Below are 19,298 nucleotides of genomic sequence, written 5' to 3' on the forward strand. Positions count from 1 at the left end.
TGTGCGGCTGCAGGAGCTGGGGATCAAACTTTGTAATATTGATTGTTCCAAAGCTGAACTGTGAGTTGTTGGATTTGCATAGTATCATGGCAGACATTATGAAGAGCACTGTCAGTAATGATTTTTAAACTCCTTCACTTATGACTTTCACGCCCGTCTTGTGACCGCAGCTTAACCCAGTTTCTTCCTTCAGATCTGTTCCTGTCCTTCAGCAGCATTTCAACCACAAACTTACAGTCTCACCTTCATGCGAGGGCTGCAGCACAAACAACTTCAAAAAGTGTCGGCCTCCATGTTTGATGACTTCTAAACCATGGTTTCACAACCTGCCGTTGTGTGTCTGCATGAAGAGGTCTGCCTGCTCGACCCGTCACTGTTGTGGTTTCAGTTTGTGTGAAGCTGCTCTGCTCGACTCCGTTTCCTTTCCAGCCCAGACAGAAACAAAGCTTCGGCCTGAGAGAGGCGAAGAAAAGATGACCCGAAACATGAAGCCAAAGCTTTTAACAAGTAATGCTCCCAAGTTTTCACTGTAACTACTTGATGAAATCGTCAATGCTGCAGGAGAGGGGACTTTTTTTTTATAAACATGCTTTATAAATAAATGTGACTTACTTTTGTTCCTTGTCAGACTGAGATGTGAAGTCCTGCAGGATGGAAACCCCGTCCTCAGAGTGACCACCAGCCACAACGACACCGCAGCAACCTTGATGGATCACAGGAGCATGCAGGTGATGGTTAGCCTACATTGTTTTTAGGGTTATATTTAAATATCTGACTCTTTGGGACTTGTTTTTCTCTGTTTTTAACCCTTTAAATCCTCGTCTCTCTGCTGTCCTCAGCTCCTGCAGGTGGCGTCCAGCAGCCATCGACTGGAGCAGAAGTTGGAGCGCTGCCTTTGGACCCAGAAGGTTTTAATTATCCTCTTAACATGTCTGAGCGCTCTGTGGGGTCTGACTCTTTTTATCCACTGGTCAGCTGCCTATTGGATCACAGCTTTGAAGTGTGATTCATATCAATGTATACAGGGATGTCTGCAGAGGTTTGTGTACCTCTCTATCGAGACTAAAGGGTTGAACACAAACATAATGGACATTATATTTCTCTCTGGAAACTCATCATGTTTAATCTCAAACTATGATGTGTGTACTGCAACACTTCACAATAAAATGTCTTCAAACTACGAGACCATAAGTGATGATTCTAGAGTCTGGTGGGGCCCTCCAACCAGCGTTCATCAACCATCATGTCTGCCAGTGTCCCAATGCGTTCCTGTTAATTTTTTCTCTCGTATTAGAAGGATAATTCCTCTTCATTTGTCTTTGTTCACTTCATTGCCAAACTTTGGTTTTCACTGCAATAACGCATGCAACGCTTAGCAGGGCAATGAGAGTGAGTGCTGTCAGATGGGGCCTCTTAGGGAGGCTCCCTCAGTCATTGCAAAATTTGCACATTTGGGGCCACTGCTTTGGTTTAAGTTCGTGACCCTATTGGTCTGGGGCTCCAAGAAGTTGCCTTTCTTGCCTGTTGATAAGCAGCACCTCTGGATGCTCTAGCTATAGTGTAATATATCAATATATAACAGGGATATTCATTATGCACCATGATGGGGGAATTAAGAGCAGCTTAAAGTTTCAAAAACCTCAACACAACAAAAAGACTCCTAATGTACAATTCTTACATTCCTGTGTCTAAAAGTGAAGTGATGTTGAAAGTAGAAGCAGCAAAGGTCACTTCTGTTTCACATTTCTCGTTTGTTCTTCAATGAGATTTCAGAGTGTGAGGTCGTCGTGTGTCCACTAATAGTTCAGAGAGCTTCTTCAGCAGTCACTTTTGGATATTTGCTTCAGTATGTGCGGATTAAAAAATGTGTTTCTTCTTCTTTTGGCGCTCTGTGTGTCACGGTGCGCTCTCGTTAATGGTAAATCTTTTTTTTTTTTTTTGAATATCTCCTATGATTAATGTTGTTTTGCTCATTTTACTGCAGTTAGAAAACGCACAGTGCGTGATCCGCGTGTCGCTGAATGTTCTTTCTTTTGGATTCTAGAGACAGTTGTGAAAACAGTTGGACGAGAGTCTGGTTTCTCTCCAGTCTGCTCCAGGAAAAGCCTGGGCGACATTGTATTTGTGAGCTGCAGAATCAACACGGGGAGACACCACGGCAAAGAGTGTGATCTGCAACCGGACAAGCTGGACTGCGACTTTGACTCCCGCTTCACTCTGGTGAAAATGAAGCAGACGGTTTACCTCGGCTTCTCTGGTTTAACACCAGTGGACAGTGGGAGCTACACCTGTGAGTGCTCATATGAAAGAGGAACGCACGTTATCCAGCTCAACATATCTGTGGAAGGTACGACGATTTAAGATGTTACAGAGAAAATAACACACACAATAAAAACACATTTTGGATACAGATGGTTGTTGACGTTTGTTTTGATGATGTGTAGCAGAAGAAGAGGACAATGAGATGATTTCTACACTCGTGATCCCTCTAGCTGTTGCCTCAACATTAGTCATCACAGCTGGAATAATCGGATCTATTTACTGCAGAAGAAAGCGTAACAGGTGAGACACTTCTGCAAATTCCTTAAACAAAGAAAACACCATGATACTACTTTACACGCAAACCCCCCCCCCCCCAAAAAAAAACCCTCTGCTGCGGTGTTAAAACCATTTGCATTTGTTAAAGGTATTTATTTTGTGGCTTTTTTTCGAGCCCAGGCTGCTCACTTGGAGGACTGTAGCCTCAGTATGTGGCCCACGCACTAACCACGAGGCTGCAGACACCCCCATCCATCTGCATATTTTAGCTAGGTTGAGCTGTCATTTGGTGTTTAAAAAAGCTATAGCTCATTTAAAACTCATTTAGTTTAATTCTGGAGAGGTTCATGACTAACTCTGACATTACACTTACAGAGAAGTCCCAACAGCCGTTGCATGTGAATTCAGCAGATGTGAAACTCCCGAGGGTTTGGACAGCACATACACTTCTCTAAATTGCTTGGTAAAAATGGCTGGTGTAAAGTGTATGGCGTCTTACATTTTTTAATGAACATTTGAGAAGTTTGAAAGTTTTCTCACATTTCGATGCCTCCTCCATAGGACCAGGATGAACTGTACGCAGACCTCGAGCAGACGACCTGTGACATCTACCCGGCTTTCTCATCATATTTCCTTGAACATGATGCTGACTCTGAGATACAGCCAACTGACATGCTCCATGAAACTATGATAGACTATGATTAAATTATGTGTATGTGTTCAACACATTTGGAAATACTCTGAAAATTGATTTACAAGCATAGCACTGATAAAGGTTTTTTTTCGACTTTATTGCCTAAAATGATGATTTGATGATGATGGTTTTGTGTGATAGTGATGTTTTTTTTGATGCCTTTAAGAACTCTGTCGATGCTTTGCCTGTTAGCAAAACTTACAGCTGTTTGTTTGCACTTCCTTTCCTTGTTTCCTCATTTCCTTATCCTTGCTTGTTGGACCTATACTCTCTGATGTACGTTGAGGCAGCACCAGAAACTCTTGTATTCTGTCAAAAAACATGAACTGTTTTTGTCAATGGGGTCTGGTGGTTTTGCAAATGTGTGAAGACTCTTCAGCACGATGCATTTTTGTTGTTGTTTCCATCGTAATTTACTGGTATCATTCTACATATATACCATCTGAGTATCAGATCTGCAGTAAATGGAGCGATGCATTGTTTTCTGACTTGCTCATTGTGTAATGTGTTAAAACATTAAAGCAGAAACAGTCGGGTCGTGCACTTCCTTTAAAAAGACTTTACACCAGCCTGTTGAGTGTTTGAGGTTTATGTAGCCAGATGAAGAAGGTTGGTCCTCCTACCTTCACTACAGCTCACTGTACTCCCACAGCAGCAGTGAAACTGTTCAGAAGTCTGTCCAGAATGGGCCGACGGAAACTGCTGTTTGTTCTGCTTCTGATGCTAACGCTTTACGTCGACAGCAAAGGTAATGTACAAGTCTTTTAAATACAACTGAAAACGTCTGATTTCCTTTTGAATGTTTGATACATATATATATATATATATTTTTTTTTGCATGTTAAAAACAAGAATCAATTTAAGATAAATTGAACTAAATGCTAATTTGTATTTGGGATTGCAGCGTCTCTCATACATCTTGAGAAAACCACGGGCAGAGAACCAAATGTCACACCGATATGCAGCAACTCAACTATGAGTATCATCACCCTGATCGTTTGTAAAGTCCGCATGGAGATGAGTCCTGGAGAAGAGTGTCGTTTACTGTACCGACACGGACGTAATTTTGAGCACAAATGTAACCCAAGAGTCCGACTTAAGAAAGAGAATGAGACGATGTTTCTGGATTTAACCAGTTTAACACCAATGGATAGTGGGAACTACACCTGTGAATGCTCACACCTTGGGGAAACAAAGACCCTCCATCTCAACATCACCGTGAAAGGTAAAGTCTTTTAATTTGTTTCTTTTAAACTTCATACATTTCTCTGGTTATTTTCCATCCCGGTGATCAACGTCAAAATATTTCTTTATCTAAAGATAGTTTAAAATATAGTGTTTAACATTTCTGTAGAGATTTTGGTAAACATTGACATGATAGCATCAGATGCGGCAGATTTTGAAGGTGCTCTTTTGGGTTGAGATCTGGTCACTGTGGCTATTTGAGTACAGGGAACTCATTGTCATGTTTGAGAACTGTGGTCATAAAGGGATGGACACAGGGACACAGGGACCTCAGTTATAACGAGTGGTTATTTGAGTTTCTGTTGCCTTTCTATCAGCTCGAACCAGTCCGACTATTCTCCCCTGACCTTGAGCAGTTGCTGAAATACTCCACCAACAGCAATGCCACGTTCAAAGTCACTTAAATCAACTTTTTTCACCATTCTGGTTCTCGGTTTGAACATTACAAGATCGTCTTGACCATGTCGACATGCCTAAGTGCATTGAGTTGCTGCCATGTGATAGGCTGATTAGATATTTGCATTAACAAGCAGTTGAGCAGATGTACCTATAAAGTGGCCGGTGAGTGTAAATATACTGTTTCTAAAAGTTCTTTAAAGATGGTGAAAAAACTAATGATACCTCCCTGATCTTTATGTTTTAAGGGGATGAAGCCACAAGCGGCGTCACTGAAATCTCTTCTGTAAAGCTGCTTGTAATCGGTGTGATCATAATAATCATAATCAGTGGAGTTATCCTTGGATTTCTCTACAGAATGATCCATCATGGGTAAGAAACTAATCAGGAAGAAATACAATAAATGAACTGAGAAAAAGCTCCAAAAGTTACTGATCTTTCTGTGTTATTTAAGCAACAGAAGACAACAGGACCTACCACCAAGTCCACCAGTTACGGTACAACGCATTAAAACATCAGTAGGATTTTATGACGCTTGACGTTATCCATATTCTGTTAAACATTGTGTTCGTTTGCAGGAGCTCATAGAAGACATCGAGCCGTACAGCACCTTCATGCAGAGAGAGAACGTACTTTACTCTGTTCTCCAAATGCCCAGTCGTAAAACCAGAAGGAACCGGTCAACTAGGATGACACCAATTTACGGAAACCTTTAAATACTTCTTATTGTACGATCTCTACTCTAATGTGATGCATGGAAAACAAGTGAAACAAGATTTTGGGTCCATAAAAATGCAATATTGGGAGGTGTACCTTCGTTTTTAACCCATTAAGCTGTCTGACAAACAATACATGAATGTTCTCAAGTGTATAAATGATCCTGAAAGAACAGTTACAAACCTTTTAATTAAATATATCGACCTTCTTTAAGAACTATTTGTCAGTGTTTAGTTTCTCTTCAGGTCTCATCATTTCATCGGGGCTTTAAATTTGAGTTGTTAAACATCAGATGTTCAGTTAATCAAGTCCTGCTGTTGGCCTCACGTTTACATTTTTTAGTTTCCATCATGAACTTCCTGTTTTTGCAAACAATCTACCTTGCGGCTTTCTTTTAAGCCGCCTCCATCACGTTGCGGACGCCCCTCTGCCTCCTTCACATTTCCTTCACTCAGTGGTCTGCACAGAGACGGCCTTACAGAGTGAGAACCAGCGGACGCCTCTTCATCTTCTTTTACAGATATTTCCATCTCATGCTTTGTGTTGCTGGTGTCCTTGCTGGTAACATGGATTCTCTTCTCCTTTCGGGTGATGGTGGCTGCCTCATAAACCTTTGAACCATCTGAGTATCAGATTAAAGGCCTGAGGTAGATGGAGCGATTCATTAGCATTGTTTTCTGACAAAAACATTAAAGCAGAAACAGTCTGGTCGTGCACTTCCTTTAAAAAGACTTTACACAAGCCTGTTGGGGTTTGAGGTTTATGTAGCCAAAGGAAGAAGGTTGGTCCTCTTGCCTTCACTACAGCTCACTGTCAGCAGTGAAACTGTTCAGAAGTTTGTCCAGAATGGGCCGACAGAAACTGCTGTTTGTTCTGCTTCTGATGCTAATGCTTTACGTCGACAGCAAAGGTAATGTACAAGTCTTTTAAATGCAACTGAAAACGTCTGATTTCCTTTTGTATGTTTGATATAATCCTGTTTTTTTTTTTTGTATGTTAAAAACATGAATCAATTTCAGATAAATTGAACTAAATGCTAATTTGTATTTGGGATTGCAGCGTCTCTCATACATCTTGAGAAAACCACGGGCAGAGAACCAAATGTCACACCGATATGCAGCAGCTCAAACATGAGTATCATCAGCCTGATCATTTGTAAAGTCCGCATGGAGATGAGTCCTGGAGAAGAATGTCAATTGCTGTTTCGACTTGGACATGATTTTGAGCACAAATGTAACCCAAGAGTCCGACTTAAGAAAGAGAATGAGACGATGTTTCTGGATTTAACCAGTTTAACACCAATGGATAGTGGGAACTACACCTGTGAATGCTCACTCCCTACGGGAACACAGATCATCCATTTCAACATCACCGTGAAAGGTAAAGTCTTTTAATTTGTTTCTTTTAAACTTTATACATTTCTCTGGTTATTTTCCATCGCGGTGATCAACGTCAAAAAATGTCTTTATCTAAAGATAGTTTAAAATATAGTGTTGAACATTTCTGTAGAGATTTTGGTCAACATTGACATGATAGCATCAGATGCGGCAGATTTTGAAGGTGCTCTTTTGGGTTGAGATCTGGTGACTGTGGCCATTTGAGTACAGGGAACTCATTGTCATGTTGAAGAACTGTGGTCATAAAGGGATGGACATGGTCAGCAGTGATGCTCAGGTTGGAGTTTAAATGATGCTCAGTTAGTACACAGGGACCTCGGTTGTAACCTGTAGTTATTTGAGTTACTGTTGCCTTTCTATCAGCTCAAACCAGTCCGACTATTCTCCCCTGACCTCAACAAGGCATTACCGCCCAGAGAACTGACGCTCACTGGATATTTTCTCTTTTTCGGACCATTCTCTGTAAACCCCTTGAGATGGTTGTGCGGGAAAATCCGAGTAGATGAGCAGTTGCTGAAATACTCCACCAACAGCAATGCCACGTTCAAAGTCACTTAAATCAACTTTTTTCACCATTCTGGTTCTCGGTTTGAACATCACAAGATCGTCTTGACCATGTCGACATGCCTAAGTGCATTGAGTTGCTGCCATGTGATAGGCTGATTAGATATTTGCATTAATAAGCAGTTGAGCAGATGTACCTATAAAGTGGCCGGTGAGTGTAAATATACTGTTTCTAAAAGTTCTTTAAAGATGGTGAAAAAACTAATGATACCTCCCTGATCTTTATGTTTTAAGGGGATGAAGCCACAAGCGGCGACACTGAAATCTCTTCTGTAAAGCTGCTTGTAATCGGTGTGATCATAATAATCATAATCAGTGGAGTTATCCTTGGATTTCTCTATAGAATGATCCATCATGGGTAAGAAACTAATCAGGAAGAAATACAATAAATGAACTGAGAAAAAGCTCCAAAAGTTACTGATCTTTCTGTGTCATTTAAGCAACAGAAGACAACAGGACCTACCACCAAGTCCACCAGTTACGGTACAACGCATTAAAACATCAGTAGGATTTTATGACGCTTGACGTTATCCGTATTCTGTTAAACATTGTGTTCGTTTGCAGGAGCTCATAGAAGACATCGAGCCGTACAGCACCTTCGTGCAGAGAGAGAACGTACTTTACTCTGTTCTCAAAATGCCCAGTCGTAAAAACCAGAAGGAACCAGTCAACTAGGATGACACCAATTTACGGAAACCTTTAAATACTTCTTATTGTACGATCTCTACTCTAATGTGATGCATGGAAAACAAGTGAAACAAGATTTTGGGTCCATAAAAATGCAATATTGGGAGGTGTACCTTCGTTTTTAACCCATTAAGCTGTCTGACAAACAATACATGAATGTTCTCAAGTGTATAAATGATTCTGAAAGAACAGTTACAAACCTTTTAATTAAATATATCGACCTTCTTTAAGAACTATTTGTCAGTGTTTAATATCTCTTCAGGTCTCATAATTTCATCGGGGGTTTAAATTTGAGTTGTTAAACATCAGATGTTCAGTTAATCAAGTCCTGACGGAAGTCGGAACGCCTCTCCATCTTGTTTAACAGATGTTTCCAGACAGTGGTTCTTGCATTATGAGGGTTCTTATGATAGTTGGGTTAATTATGTTTGGGTTCTCATGCTTTGTGTTGCTGGTGTCCTTGCTGGTAACATGGATTCTCTTCTCCTTTCGGGTGATGGTGGCTGCCTCATAAACCTTTGAACCATCTGAGTATCAGATTAAAGGCCTGAGGTAGATGGAGCGATTCATTAGCATTGTTTTCTGACAAAAACATTAAAGCAGAAACAGTCGGGTCGTGCACTTCCTTTAAAAAGACTTTACACAAGCCTGTTGAGGGTTTGAGGTTTATGTAGCCAAAGGAAGAAGGTTGGTCCTCTTGCCTTCACTACAGCTCACTGTCAGCAGTGAAACTGTTCAGAAGTTTGTCCAGAATGGGCCGACGGAAACTGCTGTTTGTTCTGCTTCTGATGCTAACGCTTTCTGTCGACAGCAAAGGTAATGTACAAGTCTTTTAAATGCAACTAAAAACGTCTGATTTCCTTTTGTATGTTTGATTTAATTTTTTATTTTTTTTGCATGTTAAAAACAAGAATCAATTTCAGATAAATTGAACTAAATCCTAATTTGTATTTGGGATTGCAGCGTCTCTCATACATCTTGAGAAAACCACGGGCAGAGAACCAAATGTCACACCGATATGCAGCAACTCAAACATGAGTATCATCAGCCTGATCATTTGTAAAGTCCGCATGGAGATGAGTCCTGGAGAAGAGTGTCAATTGCTGTATCGACTCGGACGTGGTTTTGAGCACAAATGTAACCCAAGAGTCCGACTTAAGAAAGAGAATGAGACGATGTTTCTGGATTTAACCAGTTTAACACCAATGGATAGTGGGAACTACACCTGTGAGTGCTCACACCCTACGGGAACACAGACCCTCCATCTCAACATCACCGTGAAAGGTAAAGTCTTTTAATTTGTTTCTTTTAAACTTCATACATTTCTCTGGTTATTTTCCATCGCGGTGATCAACGTCAAAAAATGTCTTTATCTAAAGATAGTTTAAAATATAGTGTTGAACATTTCTGTAGAGATTTTGGTCAACATTGACATGATAGCATCAGATGCGGCAGATTTTGAAGGTGCTCTTTTGGGTTGAGATCTGGTGACTGTGGAGGCCATTTGAGTACAGGGAACTCATTGTCATGTTGAAGAACTGTGGTCATAAAGGGATGGACATGGTCAGCAGCGATGCTCAGGTTGGAGTTTAAATGATGCTCAGTTAGTACACAGGGACCTCGGTTGTAACCTGTAGTTATTTGAGTTACTGTTGCCTTTCTATCAGCTCGAACCAGTCCGACTATTCTCCCCTGACCTCAACAAGGCATTACCGCCTAGAGAACTGACGCTCACTGGATATTTTCTCTTTTTCGGACCATTCTCTGTAAACCCTTGAGATGGTTGTGCGGGAAAATCCGAGTAGATGAGCAGCTGCTGAAATACTCCACCAACAGCAATGCCACGTTCAAAGTCACTTAAATCAACTTTTTTCACCATTCTGGTTCTCGGTTTGAACATCACAAGATCGTCTTGACCATGTCGACATGCCTAAGTGCATTGAGTTGCTGCCATGTGATAGGCTGATTAGATATTTGCATTAACAAGCAGTTGAGCAGATGTACCTATAAAGTGGCCGGTGAGTGTAAATATACTGTTTCTAAAAGTTCTTCAAAGATGGTGAAAAAACTAATGATACCTCCCTGATCTTTATGTTTTAAGGGGATGAAGCCACAAGCGGCGTCACTGAAATCTCTTCTGTAAAGCTGCTTGTAATCGGTGTGATCATAATAATCATAATCAGTGGAGTTATCCTTGGATTTCTCTACAGAATGATCCATCATGGGTAAGAAACTAATCAGGAAGAAATACAATAAATGAACTGAGAAAAAGCTCCAAAAGTTACTGATCTTTCTGTGTCATTTAAGCAACAGAAGACAACAGGACCTACCACCAAGTCCACCAGTTACGGTACAACGCATTAAAACATCAGTAGGAATTTATGACGCTTGACGTTATCCGTATTCTGTTAAACATTGTGTTCGTTTGCAGGAGCTCATAGAAGACATCGAGCCGTACAGCACCTTCATGCAGAGAGAGAACGTACTTTACTCTGTTCTCCAAATGCCCAGTCGTAAAAACCAGAAGGAACCAGTCAACTAGGATGACACCAATTTACGGAAACCTTTAAATACTTCTTATTGTACGATCTCTACTCTAATGTGATGCATGGAAAACAAGTGAAACAAGATTTTGGGTCCATAAAAATGCAATATTGGGAGGTGTACCTTCGTTTTTAACCCATTAAGCTGTCTGACAAACAATACATGAATGTTCTCAAGTGTATAAATGATTCTGAAAGAACAGTTACAAACCTTTTAATTAAATATATCGACCTTCTTTAAGAACTATTTGTCAGTGTTTAATATCTCTTCAGGTCTCATAATTTCATCGGGGGTTTAAATTTGAGTTGTTAAACATCAGATGTTCAGTTAATCAAGTCCTGACGGAAGTCGGAACGCCTCTCCATCTTGTTTAACAGATGTTTCCAGACAGTGGTTCTTGCATTATGAGGGTTCTTATGATAGTTGGGTTAATTATGTTTGGGTTCTCATGCTTTGTGTTGCTGGTGTCCTTGCTGGTAACATGGATTCTCTTCTCCTTTCGGGTGATGGTGGCTGCCTCATAAACCTTTGAACCATCTGAGTATCAGATTAAAGGCCTGAGGTAGATGGAGCGATTCATTAGCATTGTTTTCTGACAAAAACATTAAAGCAGAAACAGTCGGGTCGTGCACTTCCTTTAAAAAGACTTTACACAAGCCTGTTGAGGGTTTGAGGTTTATGTAGCCAAAGGAAGAAGGTTGGTCCTCTTGCCTTCACTACAGCTCACTGTCAGCAGTGAAACTGTTCAGAAGTTTGTCCAGAATGGGCCGACGGAAACTGCTGTTTGTTCTGCTTCTGATGCTAACGCTTTCTGTCGACAGCAAAGGTAATGTACAAGTCTTTTAAATGCAACTAAAAACGTCTGATTTCCTTTTGTATGTTTGATTTAATTTTTTATTTTTTTTGCATGTTAAAAACAAGAATCAATTTCAGATAAATTGAACTAAATCCTAATTTGTATTTGGGATTGCAGCGTCTCTCATACATCTTGAGAAAACCACGGGCAGAGAACCAAATGTCACACCGATATGCAGCAACTCAAACATGAGTATCATCAGCCTGATCATTTGTAAAGTCCGCATGGAGATGAGTCCTGGAGAAGAGTGTCAATTGCTGTATCGACTCGGACGTGGTTTTGAGCACAAATGTAACCCAAGAGTCCGACTTAAGAAAGAGAATGAGACGATGTTTCTGGATTTAACCAGTTTAACACCAATGGATAGTGGGAACTACACCTGTGAGTGCTCACACCCTACGGGAACACAGACCCTCCATCTCAACATCACCGTGAAAGGTAAAGTCTTTTAATTTGTTTCTTTTAAACTTGATAAATTTCTCTGGTTATTTTCCATCCCGGTGATCAACGTCAAAAAATGTCTTTATCTAAAGATAGTTTAAAATATAGTGTTGAACATTTCTGTAGAGATTTTGGTCAACATTGACATGATAGCATCAGATGCGGCAGATTTTGAAGGTACTCTTTTGGGTTGAGATCTGGTGACTGTGGAGGCCATTTGAGTACAGGGAACTCATTGTCATGTTTGAGAACTGTGGTCATAAAGGGATGGACATGGTCAGCAGCGATGCTCAGGTTGGAGTTTAAATGATGCTCAGTTAGTACACAGGGACCTCGGTTGTAACCTGTAGTTATTTGAGTTACTGTTGCCTTTCTATCAGCTCGAACCAGTCCGACTATTCTCCTTTGACCTCTGACCTCAACAAGGCATTACCGCCTAGAGAACTGACGCTCACTGGATATTTTCTCTTTTTCGGACCATTCTCTGTAAACCCTTGAGATGGTTGTGCGGGAAAATCCGAGTAGATGAGCAGTTGCTGAAATACTCCACCAACAGCAATGCCACGTTCAAAGTCACTTAAATCCACTTTTTTCACCATTCTGGTTCTCGGTTTGAACATCACAAGATCGTCTTGACCATGTCGACATGCCTAAGTGCATTGAGTTGCTGCCATGTGATAGGCTGATTAGATATTTGCATTAACAAGCAGTTGAGCAGATGCACCTATAAAGTGGCCGGTGAGTGTAAATATACTGTTTCTAAAAGTTCTTTAAAGATGATGAAAAAACTAATGATACCTCCCTGATCTTTATGTTTTAAGGGGATGAAGCCACAAGCGGCGTCACTGAAATCTCTTCTGTAAAGCTGCTTGTAATCGGTGTGATCATAATAATCATAATCAGTGGAGTTATCCTTGGATTTCTCTACATAATGATCCATCATGGGTAAGAAACTAATCAGGAAGAAATACAATAAATGAACTGAGAAAAAGCTCCAAAAGTTACTGATCTTTCTGTGTTATTTAAGCAACAGAAGACAACAGGACCTACCACCAAGTCCACCAGTTACGGTACAACGCATTAAAACATCAGTAGGATTTTATGACGCTTGACGTTATCCGTATTCTGTTAAACATTGTGTTCGTTTGCAGGAGCTCATAGAAGACATCGAGCCGTACAGCACCTTCGTGCAGAGAGAGAACGTACTTTACTCTGTTCTCCAAATGCCCAGTCGTAAAACCAGAAGGAACCGGTCAACTACGATGACAGCAATTTACGAAATCCTTTAAATACTTCTTATTGTACGATCTCTACTCTAATGTGATGCATGGAAAACAAGTGAAACAAGATTTTGGGTCCATAAAAATGCAATATTGGGAGGTGTACCTTCGTTTTTAACCCATTAAGCTGTCTGACAAACAATACATGAATGTTCTCAAGTGTATAAATGATCCTGAAAGAACAGTTACAAACCTTTTAATTAAATATATCGACCTTCTTTAAGAACTATTGGTCAGTGTTTAATATCTCTTCAGGTTTCATAATTTCATCGGGGGTTTAAATTTGAGTTAATCAAGTCCTGACAGAAGTCGGAACGCCTCTCCATCTTGTTTAACAGATGTTTCCAGACAGTAGTTCTTACATTATGAGGGTTCTTATGATAGTTGGGTTAATTATGTTTGGGTTCTCATGCTTTGTGTTGCTGGTGTCCTTGCTGGTAACATGGATTCTCTTCTCCTTTCGGGTGATGGTGGCTGCCTCATAAACCTTTGAACCATCTGAGTATCAGATTAAAGGCCTGAGGTAGATGGAGCAATTCATTAGCATTGTTTTCTGACAAAAACATTAAAGCAGAAACGGTCTGGTCGTGCACTTCCTTTGAGAAGACTTTACACCAGCCTGTTGGGGTTTGAGGTTTGCTCACTGTCAGCAGTGAAACTGTTCAGAAGTTTGTCCAGAATGGGCCGACGGAAACTGCTGTTTGTTCTGCTTCTGATGCTAACGCTTTACGCCGACAGCAAAGGTAATGTACAAGTCTTTTAAATGCAACTGAAAACGTCTGATTTCCTTTTGTATGTTTGATATAATCCTGTTTTTTTTTTTTTTTTTTGCATGTTAAAAACAAGAATCAATTTAAGCTAAATTGAGCTAAATGCTAATTTGTATTTGGGATTGCAGCGTCTCTCATAGATCTTGAGAAAACCACGGGCAGAGAACCAAATGTCACACCGATATGCAGCAGCTCAAACATGAGTATCATCACCCTGATCGTTTGTAAAGTCCGCATGGAGATGAGTCCTGGAGAAGAGTGTCAATTGCTGTTTCGACTTGGACATGATTTTGAGCACAAATGTAACCCAAGAGTCCGACTTAAGAAAGAGAATGAGACGATGTTTCTGGATTTAACCAGTTTAACACCAATGGATAGTGGGAACTACACCTGTGAATGCTCACGGCCTACGGAAACAAAGACCCTCCATCTCAACATCACCGTGAAAGGTAAAGTCGAGGTGTACCTTCTTTTCCAGAACGTTTACTCATCCATAGATTTGCTTTGTGCTTTTCACTCTGATATTCTTTTCTATGAATGTAGTTGATTCAGTCAGTGTGGTGTAATGGAGCTCAATGAGTGCATTAAACTGTCTGACAAACAATACATGAATGTGAAAAGGACAAATCTCATGTTCTCATGTGTATCATCTCTAGAAATGATTCTGTAAGAACAGTTACAAACCTTATAATTAAATATATCGACCTTCTTTAAGAACTATTTGTCAGTGTTTAATATCTCTTCAGGTCTCATCATTTCATCGGGGCTTTAAATTTGAGTTGTTAAACATCAGATGTTCAGTTAATCAAGTCCTGCTGTTGGCCTCACGTTTACATTTTTTAGTTTCCATCGTGAACTTCCTGTTTTTGCAAACAATCTACCTTGCGGCTTTCTTTTAAGCCGCCTCCATCACGTTGCGGACGCCCCTCCGCCTCCTTACCATTTCCTCGCTCAGTGGTCTGCACAGAGACGGCCTTACAGAGTGAGAACCAGCGGTCGCCTCTTCATCTTCTTTTACAGATATTTCCAGACAGTGGTTGTGGTTTAAACTGATGCTAACGTACATGAAGCAGCTTAAAAGGGTTCAATAGACGCAGAGTTACTGTTCTAATACTAACGAATAACCCACTATAACTCAATGTCGTGTGAAAGTGTTACCTCTATAGTTCACTTTAAAGCGTGAGAATGCGGTCTACCAATGACTTGCCTACAATAAAGCACAAAGGATGCAGACAAAATGTTCAGTTCCTGACTGCTCAGATGAAAAAACTCATTGATGCATTGAATAAACAAGTAAAATTAACAAACAAAGACAAAACCCCAATTAAATTAAATTCTAAAATCACACATGGTGGACACATGCTCTGTTGAAGTGTGTCCTCCCCCTTAGTTGCGTTTCAGTCCTGAATTGTCTTGATTTGTCTCGACCAGAGGAGGTAGGCAGTTTTAAGGCACCCCCCCCCCCCCCCAACGGCCGTTCTTGACATCCCTCAGTTTGCCGGGCAAACCGACAGGTGTGAACTGGTTCAGATATAACTGATTCTACCCGACCTCGTCTTTTTTCTAATGAGCTCCACGACCAGAAAGCTGGTGAAACTTTAAGATAAATATTGGAGACGCTTGGAGAGGTTAGAACGCAGAACGGTTTCAATACAGAATGAGAGCTGGCTAAACACTGAAGCTTCAGTGTCCACGACATGGCAACCTGCATCGACTCGAGGGAGGAGAGGGCAGGGAGACGGCTCTATTCAGTGTTTTGAATTTACAGAAACAATTTTAAAGAGTCAGAGTTACAGATTGATCCTTATGATATCATAAAACCTCGACGCCCTTAACTCTTTTTAAATTAACTAAAGGAGGAGTCTTTTCTTTCTGAGGTCATTTAGAGGCATCAGTTTATATTTCTTTCTGGCTCCTCAGAGTTTATTCAAACGAAAATAAAAGATAATAAAGATAATAAAATTCTCCCACAGAGCGTCTTCACTTGATAGCACAGGAAGTCGAGTCTCGTGTGTCCCTTTTTAGCACACATTAGATCAGCTCATGCACTCGTGAGGTATTTTGGGTCAAGGTAACAAAAAAGGACACATCAGTCTATCTTCCCTCTCCTCAGCGTCGAACACAGATTACTGACTGTTCAGTGTTGTTCAGACCTCATGGGATTATGTTTCACTGGGAGCTCTGGTTTCTTCTTCTGCTGCCGCTGTGTTTGCGTTTCGGCTCTGAAGGTACCGACTTCTTAAACATCACCTTTTTAAAACTCTTTGACTTTTTGCAACATTGCAAAAATACAGCAACAACTAACTCAGACTGCGTTTGGTATTGTCATGTCAGTGATTGTTGTAAAGATTTAATTCAATATAAATGTGTTCATTAAGGAAACAATCATTTCCTTATATTGTTTGCAGCAGGGTCCGAGAAGATCTGTGGAAGAAAACACAATGAAACAGATGCTGAAGGTAGGCCTGTACAGGAACATTTATTCTAAACAGTACACAGAGAGCCAGTGTGACAGCTCTGTGGAATCATTGTAGCTTATAGTAAATATGCTAAACTTCAAATATTACAGAGTTTATCCTGCCATCATATATTATTAGAAAAAAATGCATTAATAGATTATGAGTCCAGATTTATTTTCTATGTTTGCAGAGACTCTGGAGAAAACCATCGGGACAGAACCAGATTTTACAGCGTTATGCTCCAATGACACAGAGAATTTCATCACACTGATAATTTGTAAGATCAGAACAAAGAGAAGAAGGGGAAACGAATCTTGTTTGTTTTATCGACATGAACAAGGCTTTAAGAATAAATGTGACTCAGGAGTCAAACTTCTGACAGAGAATCAGACGGTGTTTCTTCAGTTGAGCAGTTTAACACAAGAGGATGAAGGGAACTACACCTGTGAGTGTTCATGTGGGGATGGAACTTTTTTTACCCATCTGAATGTCACTGTGGAAGGTAAGCGCTAAATTTAAACCCGAACATCAACTAAAAAAAATCTGATTTTTAACATGACGTTGGCTCACATTATTCCCTCCTATGTTAGATCGACCGGCGTCAAATGAAGAGCCGTCAAACGTCAGTCTTCTGCAATCCTTCCGCTGGGTTTTCATCATCATGACGACTGCCCTTCCTGCATTTATCATCATCACTGGAATTGTGGTTGGATGCACTCTAAGAAAATCCTGCAGGTGAGACTGTCTATACATCTTTGTGTGTTAAGCCTTGTAAATGAATGTAGCATCATTATTGACAAATCCTGTGTGTATTCAAGATATTCAACATTTTCACAGCAAGTAATAAAACCTTTTCTTGTTTATAGCAATAATACGAGGTCAGAAACGTCTGGGTTACCTGTGCAGGAAGCACCCTGCTCTTTGGTGAGCCACACTTTTTGTCCTCTATACTTTTGAAGATCTTTTCTTTTTTTCTTTCTGCATTTTTGAAACGTTTTTTTCAGCTCCAAACCCGTAACAATCCTCCTGTGCAATTCTTCTGTTTTCAGAATATTTAGATGCACATGAGCATGTAATAGTAGTAATACATGCTCCATTAAATGTGCCTTTCTGATCTCTAATAGATGTGTCAGTTTTACACAGTAGGAGCTCTACTAAGGGCGAAAATGCTTTGTGAATAACTTTAACCTTTACAAGGATCTAGTCTTTACTTTAAGAGGAAATTCTTAAAAAATTTCATGCATCTAAGATGTTGCTTAGAATTTTGTCACTCGGTGCAACTCTTAGAATTTAGGAGCCAGTCAGCAATCAAAGGCAAGAGGGCGGCGCCTCCAATAAACCAGCAAACCAGCCATAACTGACCACCAGAGGACGCCAAAGCTCTGAAACAGAAACAGGACAACAGTACCTGCAGGCAAAACACATGTGACCAGGGCAGTCTGAAGTTCATTGGAGGCTGTTTGACTTTGACTTTATATTTGGGCATGATCAGAAGTCAAAGAAAGTATCAAGGGCAGTTTTCCACTTGGAGTCTCATGTAAGAGGGGATCTGTGACAGGCAGAAGGAATGACTAACTAGTTTCAGTGCATTGTTTGAAGTCCTGGTTTTGCTCCAGTCCAGACATTAAAGGTCATCTTGATTATAATCGATAAAGTCTGATAACAGTGAAAGGATAGGAGATCATTTTAAGATTTGACCTACAGTGCACTTCAGTCAGACTTTTAAAACACTTTCATATGATATTTAATGTTTCCATAGGACCGAGGTGAACCAGATAACCTCTACGAAAGCCTTCAACAACCACTAAGTGACGTCTATCAAACCATCTCCTCAGTGCATCATCCGCACGACGCCAAGAGCGACAACGCAGCAACTGCACATCAAGAAATAGACGATACAGAGATCGAGCAACTGGAAGACTATGAAAACCTTTGAATCAAATGAAGAAAATGTGCCGTAAAAGGAGGATGTATCTGTTGGCATCATCAGACTTTAACAAACACATCGACTTCTTCAGGAAACTGAAAAACCTGCAGCTTCAGTTTCCTCCATGTGAACTTCCTTTATGAAAACGTGTCACATCCCGATTTATGATTTAGTACAAGTCGGTCAGTTCGGGAGCCGAAAACCGGTAACAATTGTAATCTGATACCAAATGAGGAAAAAAGTGAGTCCCACAGCTCGCAGTGTAAATGAACCGATATCACACGAGGGCGTACTGCGACGCTGAATATCAGCACGGCTGTGATTGGTTACAGATGTGCTGATGTTCAGTGAAACAGCACAACCTCACGTGTCATATTTCTTTTATTCCACATTATTACAGTCAATAAATAGATATATTAAACAACCTCAGATTTTGTTTTTTTTACCTGCTACTTTGCATTATGTATTTTGTGTATGTTTCTACTTATCGGCAACCTGTGAAGAAATTCTGTTAATGATTGTTTTTGGTGACGAGTGATTTAAAGGTACCAGATTGATCAAGACAACCACTGTGTGCTGTGATGTTATTTCACCGTGTTTATAGGACGTCTAAGACGGAGAGAGACACATAGTTAGAAGCTGATGTCGTCGATATCAGCACTCCTGAAATGCCTCCAGTCCAATCATTAGAACTATAGACTATATGCAAATGGACGGCGTCCCTCAGCCTCCTTCTGTTGAACCCAGTGAAGCCAGAGTATCCTGTGACGGGCGCTTACATAT

At 40.4% G+C, this 19,298-nt stretch overlaps 1 protein-coding gene across 3 annotated transcripts; it reads left to right on the top strand.

The window, feature by feature from the left end:
• The first annotated feature begins 1,603 nt into the window (after positions 1-1,603).
• On the top strand, positions 1,604-19,081 carry LOC109976747 (uncharacterized). Of its 3 annotated transcripts, XM_065952003.1 has the most exons (27): positions 1,621-1,918; positions 2,045-2,347; positions 2,445-2,562; positions 2,914-3,001; positions 3,100-3,980; positions 4,137-4,457; positions 5,122-5,245; positions 5,328-5,370; positions 5,452-6,500; positions 6,650-6,970; positions 7,786-7,909; positions 7,992-8,034; positions 8,116-9,054; positions 9,202-9,522; positions 10,340-10,463; positions 10,546-10,588; positions 10,670-11,608; positions 11,756-12,076; positions 12,901-13,024; positions 13,107-13,149; positions 13,231-14,102; positions 14,258-14,578; positions 16,538-16,588; positions 16,779-17,090; positions 17,200-17,323; positions 17,455-17,512; positions 18,348-19,081. In XM_065952003.1, the coding sequence occupies exons 21-27, from the start codon at positions 14,039-14,041 to the stop codon at positions 18,522-18,524; spliced, it is 1,107 nt and encodes a 368-aa protein (XP_065808075.1). In that variant the 5' UTR covers positions 1,621-1,918; positions 2,045-2,347; positions 2,445-2,562; positions 2,914-3,001; positions 3,100-3,980; positions 4,137-4,457; positions 5,122-5,245; positions 5,328-5,370; positions 5,452-6,500; positions 6,650-6,970; positions 7,786-7,909; positions 7,992-8,034; positions 8,116-9,054; positions 9,202-9,522; positions 10,340-10,463; positions 10,546-10,588; positions 10,670-11,608; positions 11,756-12,076; positions 12,901-13,024; positions 13,107-13,149; positions 13,231-14,038; the 3' UTR covers positions 18,525-19,081. The 3 variants fall into 3 exon arrangements, 2 of the variants coding, with proteins under 2 accessions (XP_065808075.1, XP_065808074.1); XR_010665539.1 differs by lacking the exons at positions 17,455-17,512; positions 18,348-19,081 and having other exon boundaries at positions 1,604-1,918; positions 17,179-17,323; XM_065952002.1 differs by lacking the exons at positions 1,621-1,918; positions 2,045-2,347; positions 2,445-2,562; ... (11 more) ...; positions 10,340-10,463; positions 10,546-10,588 and having other exon boundaries at positions 11,418-11,608; positions 17,179-17,323.
• Positions 19,082-19,298: the final 217 nt, after the last annotated feature.

The sequence above is a fragment of the Labrus bergylta genome, chromosome 24 (genome assembly GCF_963930695.1).
Source record: "Labrus bergylta chromosome 24, fLabBer1.1, whole genome shotgun sequence".
Taxonomy (NCBI): domain Eukaryota; kingdom Metazoa; phylum Chordata; class Actinopteri; order Labriformes; family Labridae; genus Labrus; species Labrus bergylta.